This window comes from Diabrotica undecimpunctata, chromosome 8 (assembly GCF_040954645.1).
Source record: "Diabrotica undecimpunctata isolate CICGRU chromosome 8, icDiaUnde3, whole genome shotgun sequence".
NCBI classification, from domain to species: Eukaryota; Metazoa; Arthropoda; class Insecta; order Coleoptera; family Chrysomelidae; genus Diabrotica; species Diabrotica undecimpunctata.
This window is the reverse complement of record NC_092810.1, coordinates 113,772,913-113,789,778: the sequence shown is the minus strand read 5'-3', so window position 1 is coordinate 113,789,778 and position 16,866 is coordinate 113,772,913. Positions and strand designations below refer to the sequence as shown.

The 16,866-nt window shown below is 33.5% G+C and overlaps 1 protein-coding gene across 1 annotated transcript in view; it reads left to right on the top strand.

Annotated features, from left to right (window-relative positions):
• The window catches only part of LOC140447877 (uncharacterized), a 31,847-nt gene extending 16,282 nt beyond the window's left edge, over window positions 1-15,565 (top strand). Inside the window, exons 2-3 of the mRNA XM_072540788.1 lie at window positions 4,515-4,595; window positions 11,446-15,565. Of these exons, the coding sequence (XP_072396889.1) occupies window positions 4,515-4,595; window positions 11,446-12,585 (1,221 nt within the window). The 3' untranslated portion in view covers window positions 12,586-15,565. The remainder of the gene's footprint in view (window positions 1-4,514; window positions 4,596-11,445) is intronic.
• The last annotated feature ends 1,301 nt before the right edge of the window (window positions 15,566-16,866 follow it).

Sequence of the window (16,866 nt, the reverse complement as noted above, 5' to 3'; positions counted from 1 at the left end):
CTCGCTTATCGACTAACTCTACTTCTAACATTGTTACCTATATATACTACAGTTACTGTATCGAGAATATTCTGGCGTTGTCCCACCTCTAATTCACCTACGTGACCGGTTATTCTCTCTCGCACTCGATACGCCGCGAACTTTCGAGAGTATTAGAGATGCAATGTAACCGTTACCTGGGCCATGCCAAAAGTATGTTCGTAACAATATGTTGTTTTTTTCCAATGATATATAATACGTCACGATCCGAGCAATGTTTCTACCCCCACCACAACACCAAAAAATTATTTAATTCTACATAATTTTGTTTAACTTGATTTAATTTTATTTAATCCTATTTAGTTTTAAAGCGTTGGCGTTTGTTAAACGTCATTTTATTTTTATAGTAAGTGTATGTTGATCTTGAGTGACATATAATAAATATATATTGTATATCATTGATCTTATCTTACAATTACAGTAACCGATATTTTTAGTAATTTTCAAGAAAATTAAAGTAATTCAAATTTAAAATCCGTAAACTAATTTTCGAAACCAAATTCAGACTTTTGCTTTAATATGTGCCTTCTAAGAATTGCAAGGCAAAACAGACGTTGATAAAGATGTTATTAGAGACATGGGGAATCTAAAAATTGCATTCCACAACATATTTCCTCAACTAAGCAAAAATCCTTAACGAATTGGTTTCTAGTACTCGTACAGAGTATATTAGAATAAAAGGAAAAAGACAGTTAAGATTTGATTTCACGTACAGTGCGTCTGTGTATCCGTCTTATACGTATTTCGCCCTAATAGGGCTTAACTAAGCTGTGGATATGTTGTGGAATGCAATTTTTAGATTCCCCATGTCTCTAATAACATCTTTCTCAACGTCTGTTTTGCCTTGCAATTCTTAGAAGGCACAGATTAAAGCAAAAATCTGAATTTGGTTTCGAAAATTACTTTACGGATTTTAATATCAGATGTCGCTATTTGCGTCTATACGAAGCTATGTTAGAGTTGCTTCCTAAGACAGAAAAGATTTATTTTCACGTTCAGAGCGACTGTGAACAGTCGTCTCTAAAGAGCCCTATTAGGACGAAATACGTATAAGGCGGATACACAGACGCACTGTACGTAAAATCAAATTTTAACTGTCTTTTTCCTTTCAATTAAAATTTATTTGTTCAGATGGCGTTAGAATTTTATATCTAAACTAACATAAAGCTTTAAATTATTTTATATTAAATTCTACCTTAAAAATATTATTAAAATTAATTATTAATTATATTATTATGTAATTAATACAGTATTATTAGTTAAACGTATCGTTTCAAAAACAAAATACGATTGAAATATGGTAGTTCGTGCGCAGGGTTTTGTGGTTTCCGGGTTTGACTCCAAATTAAATAATTTTGGTTTTGAGAAAAACCATTATTTTATCGACTCTTCTTGCTGATGCTTGCTCCCGAAAAAAATAAACTTATCTAAATATTTTACAAAATATAGGCCTTTAGTTTTGAAATATAGATAATTTTTTCCTAATATAGTCCAGTCGTCAGAGAGTTGACACCTTAAAATCATACGAACAAGCTGAATTTTGCAGAGAATATTATTTTTGGGATCCCAAAAAAGATGCAAAAAAGTTTACCACTTTAACCCCCAGGCTTCCCCCTAAAACCCCTCTTGAAGGGGGGTAAAAACGTGAAAAAATCGATTTATAAAAAATCTGTACACCATACAAAAAATATTTCAAATAAAAAATGTAGCTGAGAGAATTTTAAACAAAAATGTTATTAAGTATTTTTTGTGTAGAATGAACCGTTCTCTTAGAAACAACGCTTAAAGCGACCGTCGATTTTTTATGTCAGTTACGCGCGCGAAATTAATGTTAAATAAAATTTGTATCAGCTGGACGGTAAAAATTCGATTTCTTTTGATATAAATTTCCTATCGACAAAAATCAAAATGCGTTTTAAAGGCAAAGAGTGCAGGTTTCGTATGCAGTTTTTGTGTTTTGCCGAAAATAAACTCAGTTTTTATAAAGTTGTTAAATTAATTAACGTGCCGCGATTTTTGCCAGTTATTACGATTCTCGTGAGATAAATAAAATTGATCACTTTCATTGACCATTTGTAGTAAAATTTTAATTTTTAGAGATCAATTTTTAAAACCTATACCATGAAGTTTCAATTTTGAGTTGGGGTAACAAATATGAGGCATTTGAAATATGAATAAAAAACGCAGAATTTAATTTTTTACATTAGAAACGATTACACGTCACGTAAAATGTATTTAGGAAGACTGTTTTTTGTGTAGATTATTGCAGTAGTTTTGTTCTTTTAAAAGACGTACTAGTGTAACTGAAAAAAAAAGAAGTTTTAAACGTTTAAGATCGTTTGTTGTGTGAAAGTTTAAATCCAACGTTTTTTAAGCATATTCCAAATGCCTCAAATTTATTAATAAAACCCAAAACTAAAATTTCATGCTAAAGCTTTTGCTAAAGGATATGCTCTAGTAATCACAACTTTATAGTGGCCAGTCAATAAAAGAAAGACATTGTATTGATATCGTGAGAAACATAAAAAATGGTAAAAATCGCGCCATGTTTATTTATTTAAAACCTGTATAAAATCTGAGTTCATTTGAGGCAAAATACAAAACCACATACAAAAGGTAAACTCGTTACTTTAAAAAGCATCTTGACTTTTGTATATACAAATTTTATTTATTGAACATTGATTTCGCGCGCGTAACTGACATGCAAAATTGACAGTCGCTTCAAGCGTTGTTTCTAAGAGAACAGTTCATTCTACACAAAAAATGCTTACAAACATTTTTGCTTAAAATTATCTTAGCTGGATTTTTTATTTAAAATATTTTTTTCTAGGGTGTACAGATTCTGTGTAAATCGATTTTTAAACCTCCTCCTTGCGAGGCGGTTTTAGGGGGAAACCCAGGGGTAAAAGTGGGAAACTTTTTGGAATCTTTTTTGGGGTCTCAAAACTAATATTCTTGGTCAAATTCAGCTTGTTTATACGATTTTTATAGGTTCAGTGGCATTTTCATCTCTGACGACTGGAGTAATAGAGCCGAGATCATACGCCAAGACGTATCAAAAAAATATTACGAACAGCCAAACCACCAATAAGAAATTCAACTCACGAAGAAAGAGATACCTTACATAATTTCAAGAACAACAAAGAAATTATCCCACTCTTAGCTGGCAAAGGTAATGCCACGGTAGTAATGAATATTCAAGACTACAAAACAAAAATAAACAACATGAATGTTAGATGAGAAGAACATCGAAATGCCATTGAAAGGAGAAGAAAAACGTCGTCCCTTGCACAAGATGTCTCAAACACAGGACATACAATAAACTTGAACCAAACTACGATGCTAGCTAACATTGAAATTAAAATAAAACGCGAAATTAGAGAATCTATAGAAATAGAAAAAGAGCATACCTTATTTACTTGGGCTATATAGCTAGAAGAACGGGGACTTTGAAACTATTGGTAGTAGAAGGAAAGGTAGAAGGCCGAAGACCAAGAAGAAGATCTCCAACACGTTGGGCAGAGCAAATGAAAACTCTGGTGGGGAAATCCCTACATGAAGCCGTCCATATGGCAAAGGATCCCAGCCAATGGAGGCAGCAGGCCAATAATATTTCCAGTGTCACCACGCCCTGACAAGGGCTCAAGGAATAAGGAGGAGGGACTTCTTATACAGTTACTGTCTATTTTCTAATGTGGAGAGATCAGAAAGCTTGTAACCTTTTGGACGACCCATCAGAAACGTTGGGTGCCAATGGGTAACAATATAACTACCTACGAAAGTTGGGAGCCAATGTAGATAAAACTCACAACTTTCTTTGAAAGAAAAATGGTTAGGCCTCTTTTAGCTCAATTTCTTATGTGTGAGAACGTCTTATTTTAGAAGTAAATCTGAAAAATTAATTTGGCTGGAACAAAAAAACCAACTAATTATTTTTATTGTACATAAATTACTATAAAATTATTAAAAATGAAAAATATAGATTAAATAGAATATTTGGTTGATTGAAGAGTTGAATAAAAAATTGGACGCCAACTATTTTTAGAATAAAAATAGTAAAATAAAAGACAAAATTAATAGATGAATAACATCAAAACACATTAAAATAAAATAATTATAAAAAGAACAATAACAAACATGTGACGTTTATAACGTAACAAGCTTTCAACCATTCGCTTAACATAATGTCAGTAAATAAAGCCTTATTAGGCCTGCTTTATTTATAATATCCAAAGAGTGGAAGCAAAACTCAAGATGTTTAGCCACAGATAATTTAGAATGTCAGTTATATCCAAAATACAGTCTAGAACTGCGAATAAGGCAAAATGATTTAAAAAAGAACTTCTTTTTTGTTAAGAAAATGATATGTAGACAATTTTTAATAATTTGGTATTACCAAAAATTTTCAACTGATATTTTTTATTGAGGTGACTCACTTTTGGCTAACAATTTCTAATTATTATTTTTTTTTTTAGAAATTATTGGGCCTGTTACTGTTAATGGCAATCGCAAATTCGAATCCGTTGCATTCTTATGCTCCAGCTCATGATGATTACGTAAGTAGAGCTTAAAGTAAATTTCAACTAAACAAACAGCGGCTTTATAGTTTACTATAACCGCCATATTCGAAGACTACTTTATCGGTTTGACCGGGTATGTTTTCCTAGTGAGAGTTATGTCGCATTAGGATCAAGGCTTTTTTTTTCAGTCACGAGGTCTTCTGGCAGGTTCATCATCTGTTTTATTGCCGTCTATTCCGCTGTGAACTAAAACCTAGTTATGTTATTATTATCAGTGTGACACTGTTATGTTCCGCCAGTCGGTCGGGTTTCTATCGGCATTGCCACACTAGAGTTTACCTTAGGCCTTAGTCCCTAAAAGTCCCATGGTTGCTTAGATATCAGTGAAATATATTAATTATTCACATCAGTTGGAAAGTCATCATGTTAATTTCTCGTAAACACAAAAAATTGCAAAAAGTCTTTTGTAAGATCTTAAAATCTTTTTCTACTTCACTTGCAATATCAGAATTATCCGACGTAGGCGATCACCATTGCGAAGGCTTCTCGATCTTCTGTCAAATGAAATAATTGTCATGCATTTGATACCTGAGTCCATTTGCGAATGTTTTTTAACCAAGAAACTTGTTTTCTTCTTACACCTCTAAGGTATTCTATTTTACTCTTAAGGATTAGTTGCAGTATTCCATATCGATTTCCCTTCACTATATGTCCTTTTTCTCTTCTTAACGTGCCCCATCCCTAAGGACATTGGCGATCATCATGGCCCATTTTACTCTATCTGCAGCCGTTCCTCTTTTGCCTTTCACCTTTCCTTGTATGACCAGCCGCATCAATTCGTATTTGTCGTTTCTTAGTATTTCACCAAAGTAGCACATTTTTCTTTTATTTATCTTTTTGTGTTGTGTATTGTTGAGTGTTTCTTTATCTTTTTTCATTCTTCGTAGCGTTTCCGCATTTGTTATGTGTTGTGTCCAAGATATTTGTCACATTCTTCGATAACATCACATTTTAAAGTTAATGAGTTTTTTCTCTGTCGCCTCTGTAATTCTCCAGGCCTCAACTCCATACAACAGGACATAGAACACGTAGCATCTCAATACTCTAGTTATAATTTCGATGTTGAGTTTTCCATTGCATAATATTGCTTTCAACTTATTAAAATTACTTCTAGCTGTCTCAGTACGCCGTTTTATTTCAGTACTTCTATTCCATTCTTTATTTAGTTCGCAACCTAAGTATTGATATCTGTGCACCCTGCCTAAAAGTTTTCCTTTACGCATAAAGCGTAAAGTTTTCCCTTTTTAGCATAAAAACTGCCTTTCCATACTCCTGTCTGCATCCCATACCTTTCGCAGTATTGGGTAATGCAATCAACAAAGATCTATAGTCCTTCTCTGCTGTCCGCAAGGAGTATTGTGTCATCTGCGTATCTAAGATTATTAAGAAGTGATGCCTTCATTTAGGTCTTCTAATGCCTGTTAAAACAATTCTTCTGAATATATATTAAAAAGTAAAGGGAAAAGCACACATCCTTGTCTTTAGCAATCCTCTATCTTTGTACTTATTTTTTTTTTTCGGTCCAAGGTATCTTCAGCATCCGTCTATAAATACACATTTCCTATACTTCAATTCTGTTTAATGTTCATTTCGTCTTCTACTTCGTGAATACGATCAATCAAAAGTTGGAGATCTCCAATATTTTCTGATAGAATTACTGTATAGTCCGCGTTTCTAATTATATGAAATAAGTCCCCGTTGATTTTTATTCCGCATGGCTATCTCTCAAGAGTTTTTTTTATATAACTGGTCCGAGTAAACGTTGAACAATGTTTGGGGACAAAATGAGTCCTCATTGTATGGAGATTTCGTCGGTGTAGTTATCTCTAAATTTTATAATAGTAGTTTGATTCGAGTACAGATTTTTAATGACACGAATATCTTTATTATCTATTTATACATTTTTAAGCATTTATTTTCTGTTCTTATTTTAAAGTATTTAATTCTGTTTCAAAATTTTCTTAGGAAAATCTTAAAAGTGTAGCTCATTAGGCTCAATAATTGATATCCTGAGCCCTTTTTTTTGTTTTGTATTTTAGGTAAGGCGACAAAGATGCACTCGTGATAGTTTGTGGCAATAACATTAGTGTAATATACTTACTGCATTAACAAGTTTTAGCACTGCTTTTAAATTATATTCACCTTTTCGCTTAAGCAACTCAATTGGTGTATCGTCTGAACTACAAGTATTCCTAATTTTAGCATTTTTTTATAACGCATTACGTCTCTGATTTTATAGTTTCTGGGTCGTCAATACAAGTTTGGTAGAATTCTGTAATATTATTTCTGTCATGTTCAAACAACTCTGATAAATAAAGTTGCCGTTCTCTTCTTATTTGGTTTTTATTTACAATAAGTTTGTTGTTATTGTCAATTAGTACAAACAGCACTTGGTTTTTAAATTTATTTCTTTTACTTTTTTGTGCACATTAAATAAGTCGTGCCTAGATATTACATCCTTCATTTTGTCCCACCTTTCTCTCGTTCATTTTTTTCTGGCTAATTTTAAGTACCTTTTAATTCTTCTCTCTAGATGTCTATATTCCATTTCATTCGATTTTTTAACTCGACGTTGTTCCATCAATTTCAAGATGTCTTCTGTCATCCATTTATTTTTTAAGTTGTTTATATAATCGTTGTTTGTGGAGAATTCATTAATTTGGCTTTTAAATTCATTCCAGGATCTTCCAGTTTTTCTTGGATGTTCTTTATTATTGCTAAATTCGTTTTTAATATTGTCTTTTAAACTTATATCGTCAAAGTTAAGTACATTGAATTTTTGGTTTTTTTGCCTGCAATACAGAGGCATTGCGGCAGCTCATAGAAAAGGCCCGCGAATTTAAAATTCCAATAATAATCTGTTTTCTAGACTACCAAAAGGCATTTGATTGTGTGAAGTGGGAAGTTCTCTGGACAGTTCTTCATGAGATGGGAGTTCCAGATCATTTGGCAATATTAATTAAAAACTTATACGAAGATAACTCAGTTAAAATAAGAATTGAAAACCAGCAATCTGATACCTTCAAAACCAGCAGAGGTGTACGACAAGGGTGCATACTATCTCCAGACCTGTTCAATTTATATGGAGAATACATAATGAGGAACGCACTCGATGGATGGAGAGGCGGCATCTCCATTGCAGGAAAAAAGATCTCAAACTTAAGATTCGCAGACGATACAACACTGATAGCAACATCTGAAGAGGAGATGTCGAGACTGATAAAGAGAGTAGAAACCGAAAGCAACAAGTGTGGGCTCAAGATTAATAATCAGAAAACAAAAATCATGATTGTGGACCACGCGAATATCCTCCAAACAACAGGCGTCCTAAATCAATTCGAGAAAGTAGACGAGTTCACTTATCTAGGATCTTCCTTAAGCAATGCAGCCTCCTCCCATACGGAAATTCGCAGAAGAATAGGGATGGCCAAGAACGCGATGAGTCGACTGTCAAAAATATGGAAGGACCGCTCTTTATCCAAAAAACTCAAAATGAGACTGGTACGGACACTCATTTTTTCAATCTTCAGTTACGGTGCCGAAACATGGACAATAAAATCAAAGGATAGGAAAAGGATTGACGCATTCGAAATGTGGTGCTGGAGACGAATGCTACGCGTCTCGTGGACGGAGCACAGATCCAATCAGTCGATTCTCGAAGAGCTAAACATTCAGACCAGACTCTCCTCTCAGTGTCTTGCAAATAGTTTAAAGTTTTTTGGCCACATTGCGAGAAGAGACAATGACAACTTAGAAAGATTAATTGTATGCGGAAACGTAGAAGGACGTAGAGGCAGAGGACGCTCACCTATCCGATGGTCAGATCAAGTACAGAAAGCCACTGGAGAGACGTTTTCCGAGTCCATGAGAGCAGCCCAAAATCGCAAGAGATGGAGAGAATTGACAGCCCGCATTGTAGGAAATCACGATCCTCAGCAATGAGGAAACGACAAGAGAGAGAGAGACAGAGGCATGTTTTCCTAGTGTAATAAAACTGGTTAAACTTGCAACACTAGTTATTGCTCTCTTTGGCAATCGTTCGATCTGCTGATTGCAAGCTGCTTTGTTCTAAGTTTTATTCCTAATTCTTCATAAGTTGCTACTATACTGATCACATCTTTGTAGCAATGCTTTATTGATATTTGCAATATCACTGTCTTTCGCATATTTTGAATTAGTAATGTATTTACTATTTACTTGTATTCCATTTGTTGTATTTTCCATAGATTTCTTAAAAATTTTGCAAGTAAGGGGCCTAAAAAGCAATCTGACATATTACTCTTTCAAAACTAATTAGATCGATTAACTCATTTTTTGGTTTTGTTTTTTCTGTTTCTTTCCAGTAGATGTTTGCAAACATTTTTAGGTCTTCCCTATCGGTGTTATGAAATTAATATATACTCACAGACAAACAATATTACATATTTTATTTTGAGTTTGTTTGTGAAATATGTTTCTTTCTTTTGAAAACTATTATACTTTTATTGCTAAACAAGTTGTGCTGAAGAATTTACGAAAATTCATTCTCAAGTAACTTGCATATTGAAGAGCTACAACAAATTTGTAAAGAAAGTGATGAAATAGTTTGATTTTGCTTAAAACATATAACCAAAAAGGAAAACAATAAGAACACAATACTTTTTTATGGCAACGTTGTAACAATTTAGTGCTTAGGATTTCCTTCTCTAGCTCTAGTGATAGACTGCATTCTTTTAGGCAGACTTCACAAAAAGTCTTGGATGGTTCCTTGTGGAAGTCGATTTGATTCCTTCTGTGCAGTAATTCTTAATTCTTAATTAAGTTTAGAGCCAGATTTCTTGATCGTGTACGTCGTTTTTGGATGTGTTATACATGTTCTATGAGGTTTTCATCAGAAGTCATTGGTTGCCAATGGAGCGCCCCAAGTCTGACATCTTCATGATATTGTATGAAACTGTTCCTGCGGCATGTGCACTGGCATTATCATGCAGTAGCATAAGGTTATCATATCCAATGAACCCAGAATAAATATTAGTCAGCATTTATTCGAATATTTATCTTGGTAAGATCCGTACCACTCTCCCAACTAACGACACGCCATAGCATAATAGAACCGTCACCAAAGCTAACACTGTGTACAAGATTACATTTTGCGAAATGTTCCCTAGACCTTCTGTATACTTGACCACATCCAACTAGCTTCCATAATTGTATTTTTGTTTCAACTGTGAAAAAAATTCTTCCCCATTTATGTTCGTTTCAATTAACATAAGCTCTTGCAAATTGCAACCGTTGAGTTTTGTGCCATGGGAAAAACTGGCAGGCCGTTTTGGATTAAAACCAATATCCTTAAGCATGCTTCTGACTATTGTGACACTTATATTAACTTGTAGTTACCTATATTATATAGTATGTAATTAAATATTTGAATATCAAGGACTGGATAAGAAACAAAACAGTAGAATGGAACGATCCTATAAGCCGAATGAAAACAGATAAAGAAGTAAAGACGGCGATAGACGGTTCTTCAATAGGAGGACGATCAGTAAGAAGACCACGAAAAAGATGGACCGACAACTTACTGCAGGCACATTGAAAAACAGACAGAGTCATGTCTACATAAAATTAAGAAAAAGAAGAATAATTTTAAAATTGTATATTATTTATATAAACTATATATAATATACATTATAAATATCATGGGGATGGGATGGGATGGGGGCCTTCTTCAAGAGTCACAACCTCTCTCTTGATACAAAAGTAAGAATGCTGCGATGCTACGTCTTCTATGTCCTTTTTTATGGTGTTGAATCGTGGACCTTGAACGAAGATATGTGCAGAAAACTGGAAGCATTTGAGATGAGGCTATATCGGAGAATGCTTAAGATCTCGTGGACTGACCGAGTCACGAATGAGGAGGTCCTCAGAAGAATGAATAAGAATCGAGAAGTACTGACCACCATCAAATCTCGAAAGTTACAGTTCTTCGGACATATTATGCGAAATGAATCCAGATATACTCTCCTTCAATCCATCCTGCAAGTAAAAATATTTGGAAATTAAGGTCCAGGAAGAAGAAGAACATCTTCTATCTTGGTTAAAGAACCTCAGAATCTGGTTCAATACAACATTTGTGCAGCTTTTCCGCGCTGCTGCAGATAAGATAAAGATTGCCACGATGATCGCCAACATTGGTAACGAATAGGCACATCAAGAAGAAGAAGAATAAATATCAACAACATACACAAAAACTTGCATAACATAACACATAAACAACCCTCGCCTCCTCTCATTTGATCTATTCCGCTCTAACTCTATATTCATCTCGATGTAGTTTTCCATTGCTTCCTATTTTAGTTTTGATCCGAGATTCTTAAACTATTACATTTTACAAATACTTCAGCACGCAAAGTGAACGTCTTGGTTGTAATAAATCCGTCTTCAAATAAATATTCCACATACTCTATTTTTGTCGTACTTTTATTTTGTCTTTTTGTCTTTTTTCTTCAAAAGTTTGTCTCTACTGGTACAGTCTTTGTTTTAATTTAATTATTTCAGTACCAGGAAATTAAACTATTAATTTTTTTCTATTAAATGATTTGGGAACTTCTTTTCACCTATGTCCACCTGAAAATCCGTAGTAAAACCTACATACGCTTTCTCAAGTCCAACGAGTTCCATGTAATTAGTTTATGATCAGCTATCTTATAACGAAAATAGTATTTGTTGCTGATGTTGCTCACTTTGTAATAATCTAAATTATTATTGACGATTATATATACTCCAATGATTAATTCAATTTTCTATATAATTTAAGTAATAATTAATATTATTTGTTTGTTTTTAGAAACCCACTGACTACAGTTTTAGTTATGGAGTAAAAGATTACCACACAGGGGATATTAAACACCAATGGGAAAAGAAAGATGGAAATAAAATAACAGGTCATTACTCCCTTGTCGAACCAGATGGTTCTATTAGAACCGTAGACTACAGCGCGGACGAACACAGTGGCTTTAATGCCGTTGTCAAACACACAGGTTCTTTTAAACATCCAATCACCCACATACATTCAAAAGATGAACCATCTAGTCACAATGAGTTAATTTTGCACCATAGCTACGAGGGTCAGAAATTACACCAGGAACCTAAAGATCCAGAGTACAATGTACAATATAAGTATATTTTTCCAGAACAAGAAGAAGCTAAATATGAAGCTGAAGCTTCCAGTCACCAAGCACAAGAAGATTTGGTAAAACAAAACTATGCGTACATTCACCAGGAAGAAAGTGCAGAAGAATCACAGCATACGCCAGTTAAAACTAAGCACCGCTACAAATCTCAAAATCCTAACGCAATTAAATCCCAGTTAACTACTAAAGAAGAATATGAAAACTTAGTTCCGGAACTACCAATTGATTTAAGTGTAATTAAAGGTAGCCATGTAGAGCCCGTCGATATTAGCGTTCTTAATCCTGTAGAGATTAACCTTAAAAATCCCGAGGAAAGTAAGCAGTTTCAATCATACAAATACTCAGCCAAAGACGTATCTGTACAGCCTTCACATGAACTAACTGAAGCAGAAATCAGGAAGTACCTTCAAGATTATTATCACCAAAACAACGATGTACCTAGTGATCCTTATGTAGAAACTGGATTTAAACCTATTAAATCAAAATCTAAAGACAGCATCACACAACCAAATATTCCAGGGACGTTTACTTCTAACAAAAAACCCAAAACAACTCCAGGTTTAAGTACCTACAATACAAAGGGGATCCAGCGTACAAAACATACGAGAAGGAAACCTAAATTAGCCTCCAATTATTTTCAGACTACTGCTGTCCAAGCACCAAGCTTTCATTATTACTTTCCACCTGAAGAAGCGACACCAGGAAAGGATAATACAGATGTAACTAGGTTATATCGCTCTTTACCTAATCGTGGGTATGTCAGATATGCTAAGAATATTCAGTATCAGCAATAAGATGAATAAATGTAAGTTGTATTTTTAAATATATGGAAAGTGGTAGAATTTGTTAAGTAATCGAGTACAAGCTAGTCTTTTCCAACTATACTTAAAAGTATCTTTAGGTCTTATTACTTTATTTATTGATCTTTCTTGTATGGTTTGTAAAGTGTCATACCAGAGACTAATAATAGAGAATAATAAAACTTTTAATATACTAAAATTTCTCATCAATAAGACATTGTAAAAAAAAAGAAAATAAATATTTGATAAAATAAATATTATAATTTGGTAATATACACTCACTGGCATGAAAAACGGAGCAGTTACATTTTTAAAATAAAAAAGTTAAATTTTAATTCTCTTAAAACTTTTATTGTTATAATATCCAGAAGATACAACCAAAAGTCGACTGCGCTCCAGAAAATCTCCAATACAAACTGCAGAATCAGCCGCAGCCACAGAGTTCAACATGATCACCAAATGAATCCATGAATGGTCGGCAGCTCAACCAAATACAGTCATACCTTGCATCACAGAGACATCTTCTGGATTTGACCTACCACGTAAGACCTGGTGCACACTTAACTACATTAGAACTCAACATGGTCGATGTGCAGATATGTTGCATACCATCACCGTCATGCAGCTGCAGCGAGGTCCAATATATCAAGCACATAACGGAGGAGTGCCACCAGCGAGCCTACAAGGGCAGTTCACAAGACTTTCTGTTTCCGACGATCGAGTCGATTAACTATATAAACAACCTCGACGTTTTCCTATAAACTGGACATAATTTAAGTATTTTAATATCTAGTCAATTTTAACGTTTATTGCAATATTTATTGTAATATTGTAGTCGTGTATTGTAGTATTGTATATGTGTCGAAATGCCATACGCTAAATAAAATTATAATAACGGAAACACAAACGAAACAATCTGTTTCAAGTAATTTCTAATAAGAATTTAACTTTTGAAAAAAGAACTGTTTCAGTAGATAACAATTTAAAAATTAAGGTAAAAACGTAAGTAAATGTCGTAAAAAAATTCTCCACGTGCTCGAATTATTGCCTGAATATTCCTTGGCACGCCTAATATCAGATGAGAAATGTTTTGTTCAGGAATAAGTTTCCATTTCTCTAAAAGAGCTTCTTGTAACTGATTTAAGGTTAAAGGGGCAGGAACATTACTTCATATTCTTTGTCCAAGCATGTCTCAAACATATTTAATTGGGTTTGCGTCTGGACTCAATGCTAGCCAATCCATTACAGGTATGTTTACTTTATTTAAAACCTGTTGAATGATTCTTGCACTGTGAGGCTTGGCATTATCATGCATTAGAACAAAGTCATTTCCAACACAACTAACGTAAGACACAACAAAATCTTGGAGAATTTCATCGAAGTACCTGGCAGCTGTTATGGAGCATCTCAGAACGATATACAATTCTGTACGTGCCTCTAGAGAAATTGCAGCCCACACCATAATTGAGCCCCCTTCATAGCCTACCCTAGGACTGAAGGTATATCGCCATACTCTCTCACGGCCATCTGGAGACCGCAACGTAAACCTGCACTCATCGGTAAATAAAACGTGCCTCCAATTATTTATAGTAGAATGAGCATGGTTTCTGGCAAACTCAAGCCGCGCAACTCGATGGCTCCTAAAAAGTTGTAGGCCTGTTGAAGGTCTGCGACTGCTTAAATTTGCTTCTTTAAGCCTTCGTCTAATTGTTCGTTACCTTACGTTAGTATTCCAGACATATAGTATTTTTCATATAAAAATGCGTGCACGTCATTCTCAAGATTTACGACGTCAGAACCCCACAGCGTTGCCAAAACATTAGAATAGTTAGTAAGTGAGGAATTTTTAAAATGTCAACTATTTGTCAAACTATTATGTTAACAGTAAATACACTTAGTTTTAAGATTACTGCAACACACTTAAATACATAGGAAAACATTTTAATACAAAATTAGATATTCTAAATTTTAAACTTACCACTTTTAGAGCATTAATAATAAAAACGTCCCGCCATTATTTCTTGTTCAAAATAATCTATCTTATATGAAAGCCCATCAGCTTTCTACAGACTATTTAGTTGTTTTGGCATAGCACAATCACAATACACAACAATAATTAGTTTTTAACGCTATTAATATAAATTTAATATGTATTTATAAATACAATTTATTAATATATAATATATTATGATCAAATTATGTAAGAAATCAAAACATAAACAAAATTCTTACTCTAAAAGAGCAGCAACACTTTAAACAATTTTACCACACGCTGAACTGTCAAAAATTTTTAAGTATTCCCATACCAGTTGCGTACAATTGTCTAATATATTTAATTAAAATTATTATTTTATGGAATATTAGACTTAAAGAATTATTTCATAAAATTTATATTATTAATAATAACAAATGTTTTGGTTATTTAATCAATATTATTCTAAAATTACCAATATAACGATGATTACATTTTTCTGATTATTATACCATGTTGACGCCTATGAAAGATCGAGCAGTTCCGTATGGGTTTCGTATTATTAGCTGTGTTAGGAAAATTTGAACTCTAACGTTGACGTTCTGGAAATTTTAAATATAAGTGACGTCACTTTATATAAATTGTGGCGTGCACTGATTTTTATATAAAAAATACTATACTAAAGTCGATTTCGGATCTGTACAGCCGTGGCACGACGATCTCGTAAACTTTGTAAGAGGATGAAGCGATCATCACGGGCACTAGTTCTTCGTTGGGGACCGGTTCCAGGTCGTCTAGTATAAGCTTCGGTTGCCAAGCAACATGTAAGGATACGGTGCACAGTACTATTGGATATTTCATACTTTTGAACAACATATCGCTCACTTCTTTTGTCTTGAAGCAACGCAACAATAGCAACCGCTGTTTCGGGAATTACAACTATAATTCTTGAGATTAAATTAACGCAAGTCAACTTCAAAAAAAAAAAAAACAAAAGAATAACAGTAGAATACCAACAGCTACCTTTGCAGTTTTAAAAGTGATAAGAATAGTGTATCCTTTATTTCTGATGTTTTATGCATTTTTTCGGATAAGCACGTCCATCGAGCATGATCTCTTGTAGGATTTGAATCAGTATGTCGTGCTTCAAACGGTCGAGAGCCTTTCTGTAATTAACAGAGCAAGCGTAAAGTTTTCTTTGAGCTTTTAAATATCTTTTCGTATCAACCCTAGAATTGCTTTAATCTAGGAACTAGGATCGACTAAGATTATTATGAATTCTGTTGTGAATGATCCGCATGAGAGATATTTACAGCATAGCTCATAAGTCTTATCATTCTAGGTCCTCGCATTTTCTTACCTTATTCTTTTTGGGAGGATTTCTATGTGTGTGGAAGTTAGCCAGTCCTTTGGGAGCGTTCCTGTTTAATATATTTCATTAAAGAAGTACGTTAATTTGTTAACTATATACCATTTCACTGGGGTGTTTAAAGTGTTGTGCTACAACAGAGTCTTCTCCAAGAGGTTTGTTGAAGTATGTTTATTTTACAGCGCATACAATCCGCTGTTAATATGCGAAGATTGTTTTGTTTTGTATTATTTGGCTGCCATCTGGTTTGTATCTGCAAATAATTTTAGGAGATTATCTTTCTTAAATTTGTTTGTGCTTCTCAACGTGTATTTAAGACATTGAAATCTAATATCCTTTTTAACATTTTACAGCAACATTATTAGGAATTTTATGTACATGTCCTGTTTTACTGTTATCTTTTCCTCCTATTTTCTTACATTTTTTTATTTTCAGATTTTCTTTTGTTTATCAAATTTCACTTGTTCATGTATACATTTTTAGTGTCATTTACTGTTCTATTTTCTTTATGCTTTCTGAACTGGTTTTAATTTTTTTTTTCTCTTATGGCAAAGGCTTTCGTGTGCGTTGTCTGGTATTTGAATTTTGGTTTCATTTAAAATGTTCATCTTTTCTCTATGTTGAGTCTTTTCTCTAAGATTTTTAAGCTAGTCTACTTCTTTTAAATTCCTTAAGGTTCTTTGGTTCTTAAGGTTGATTTTTACTTAAGCATCAACTAGTTTTTTTATGTTACTATTATGGTGATTTTTGCCATACTCTGGTCGCTTCACTTGGAAAAACTATTTAATAACTCGACTTTTATGCAACATAATTTGATTTTTTTGATAATCTCTTATTTGTTTACAATTTTTTTTTAGTAGGAATTACATTACAGTTTCTGGTTTGTACCGAAATATCCAAAAATTTTCATATAGTACTTTTAATCCAATATATG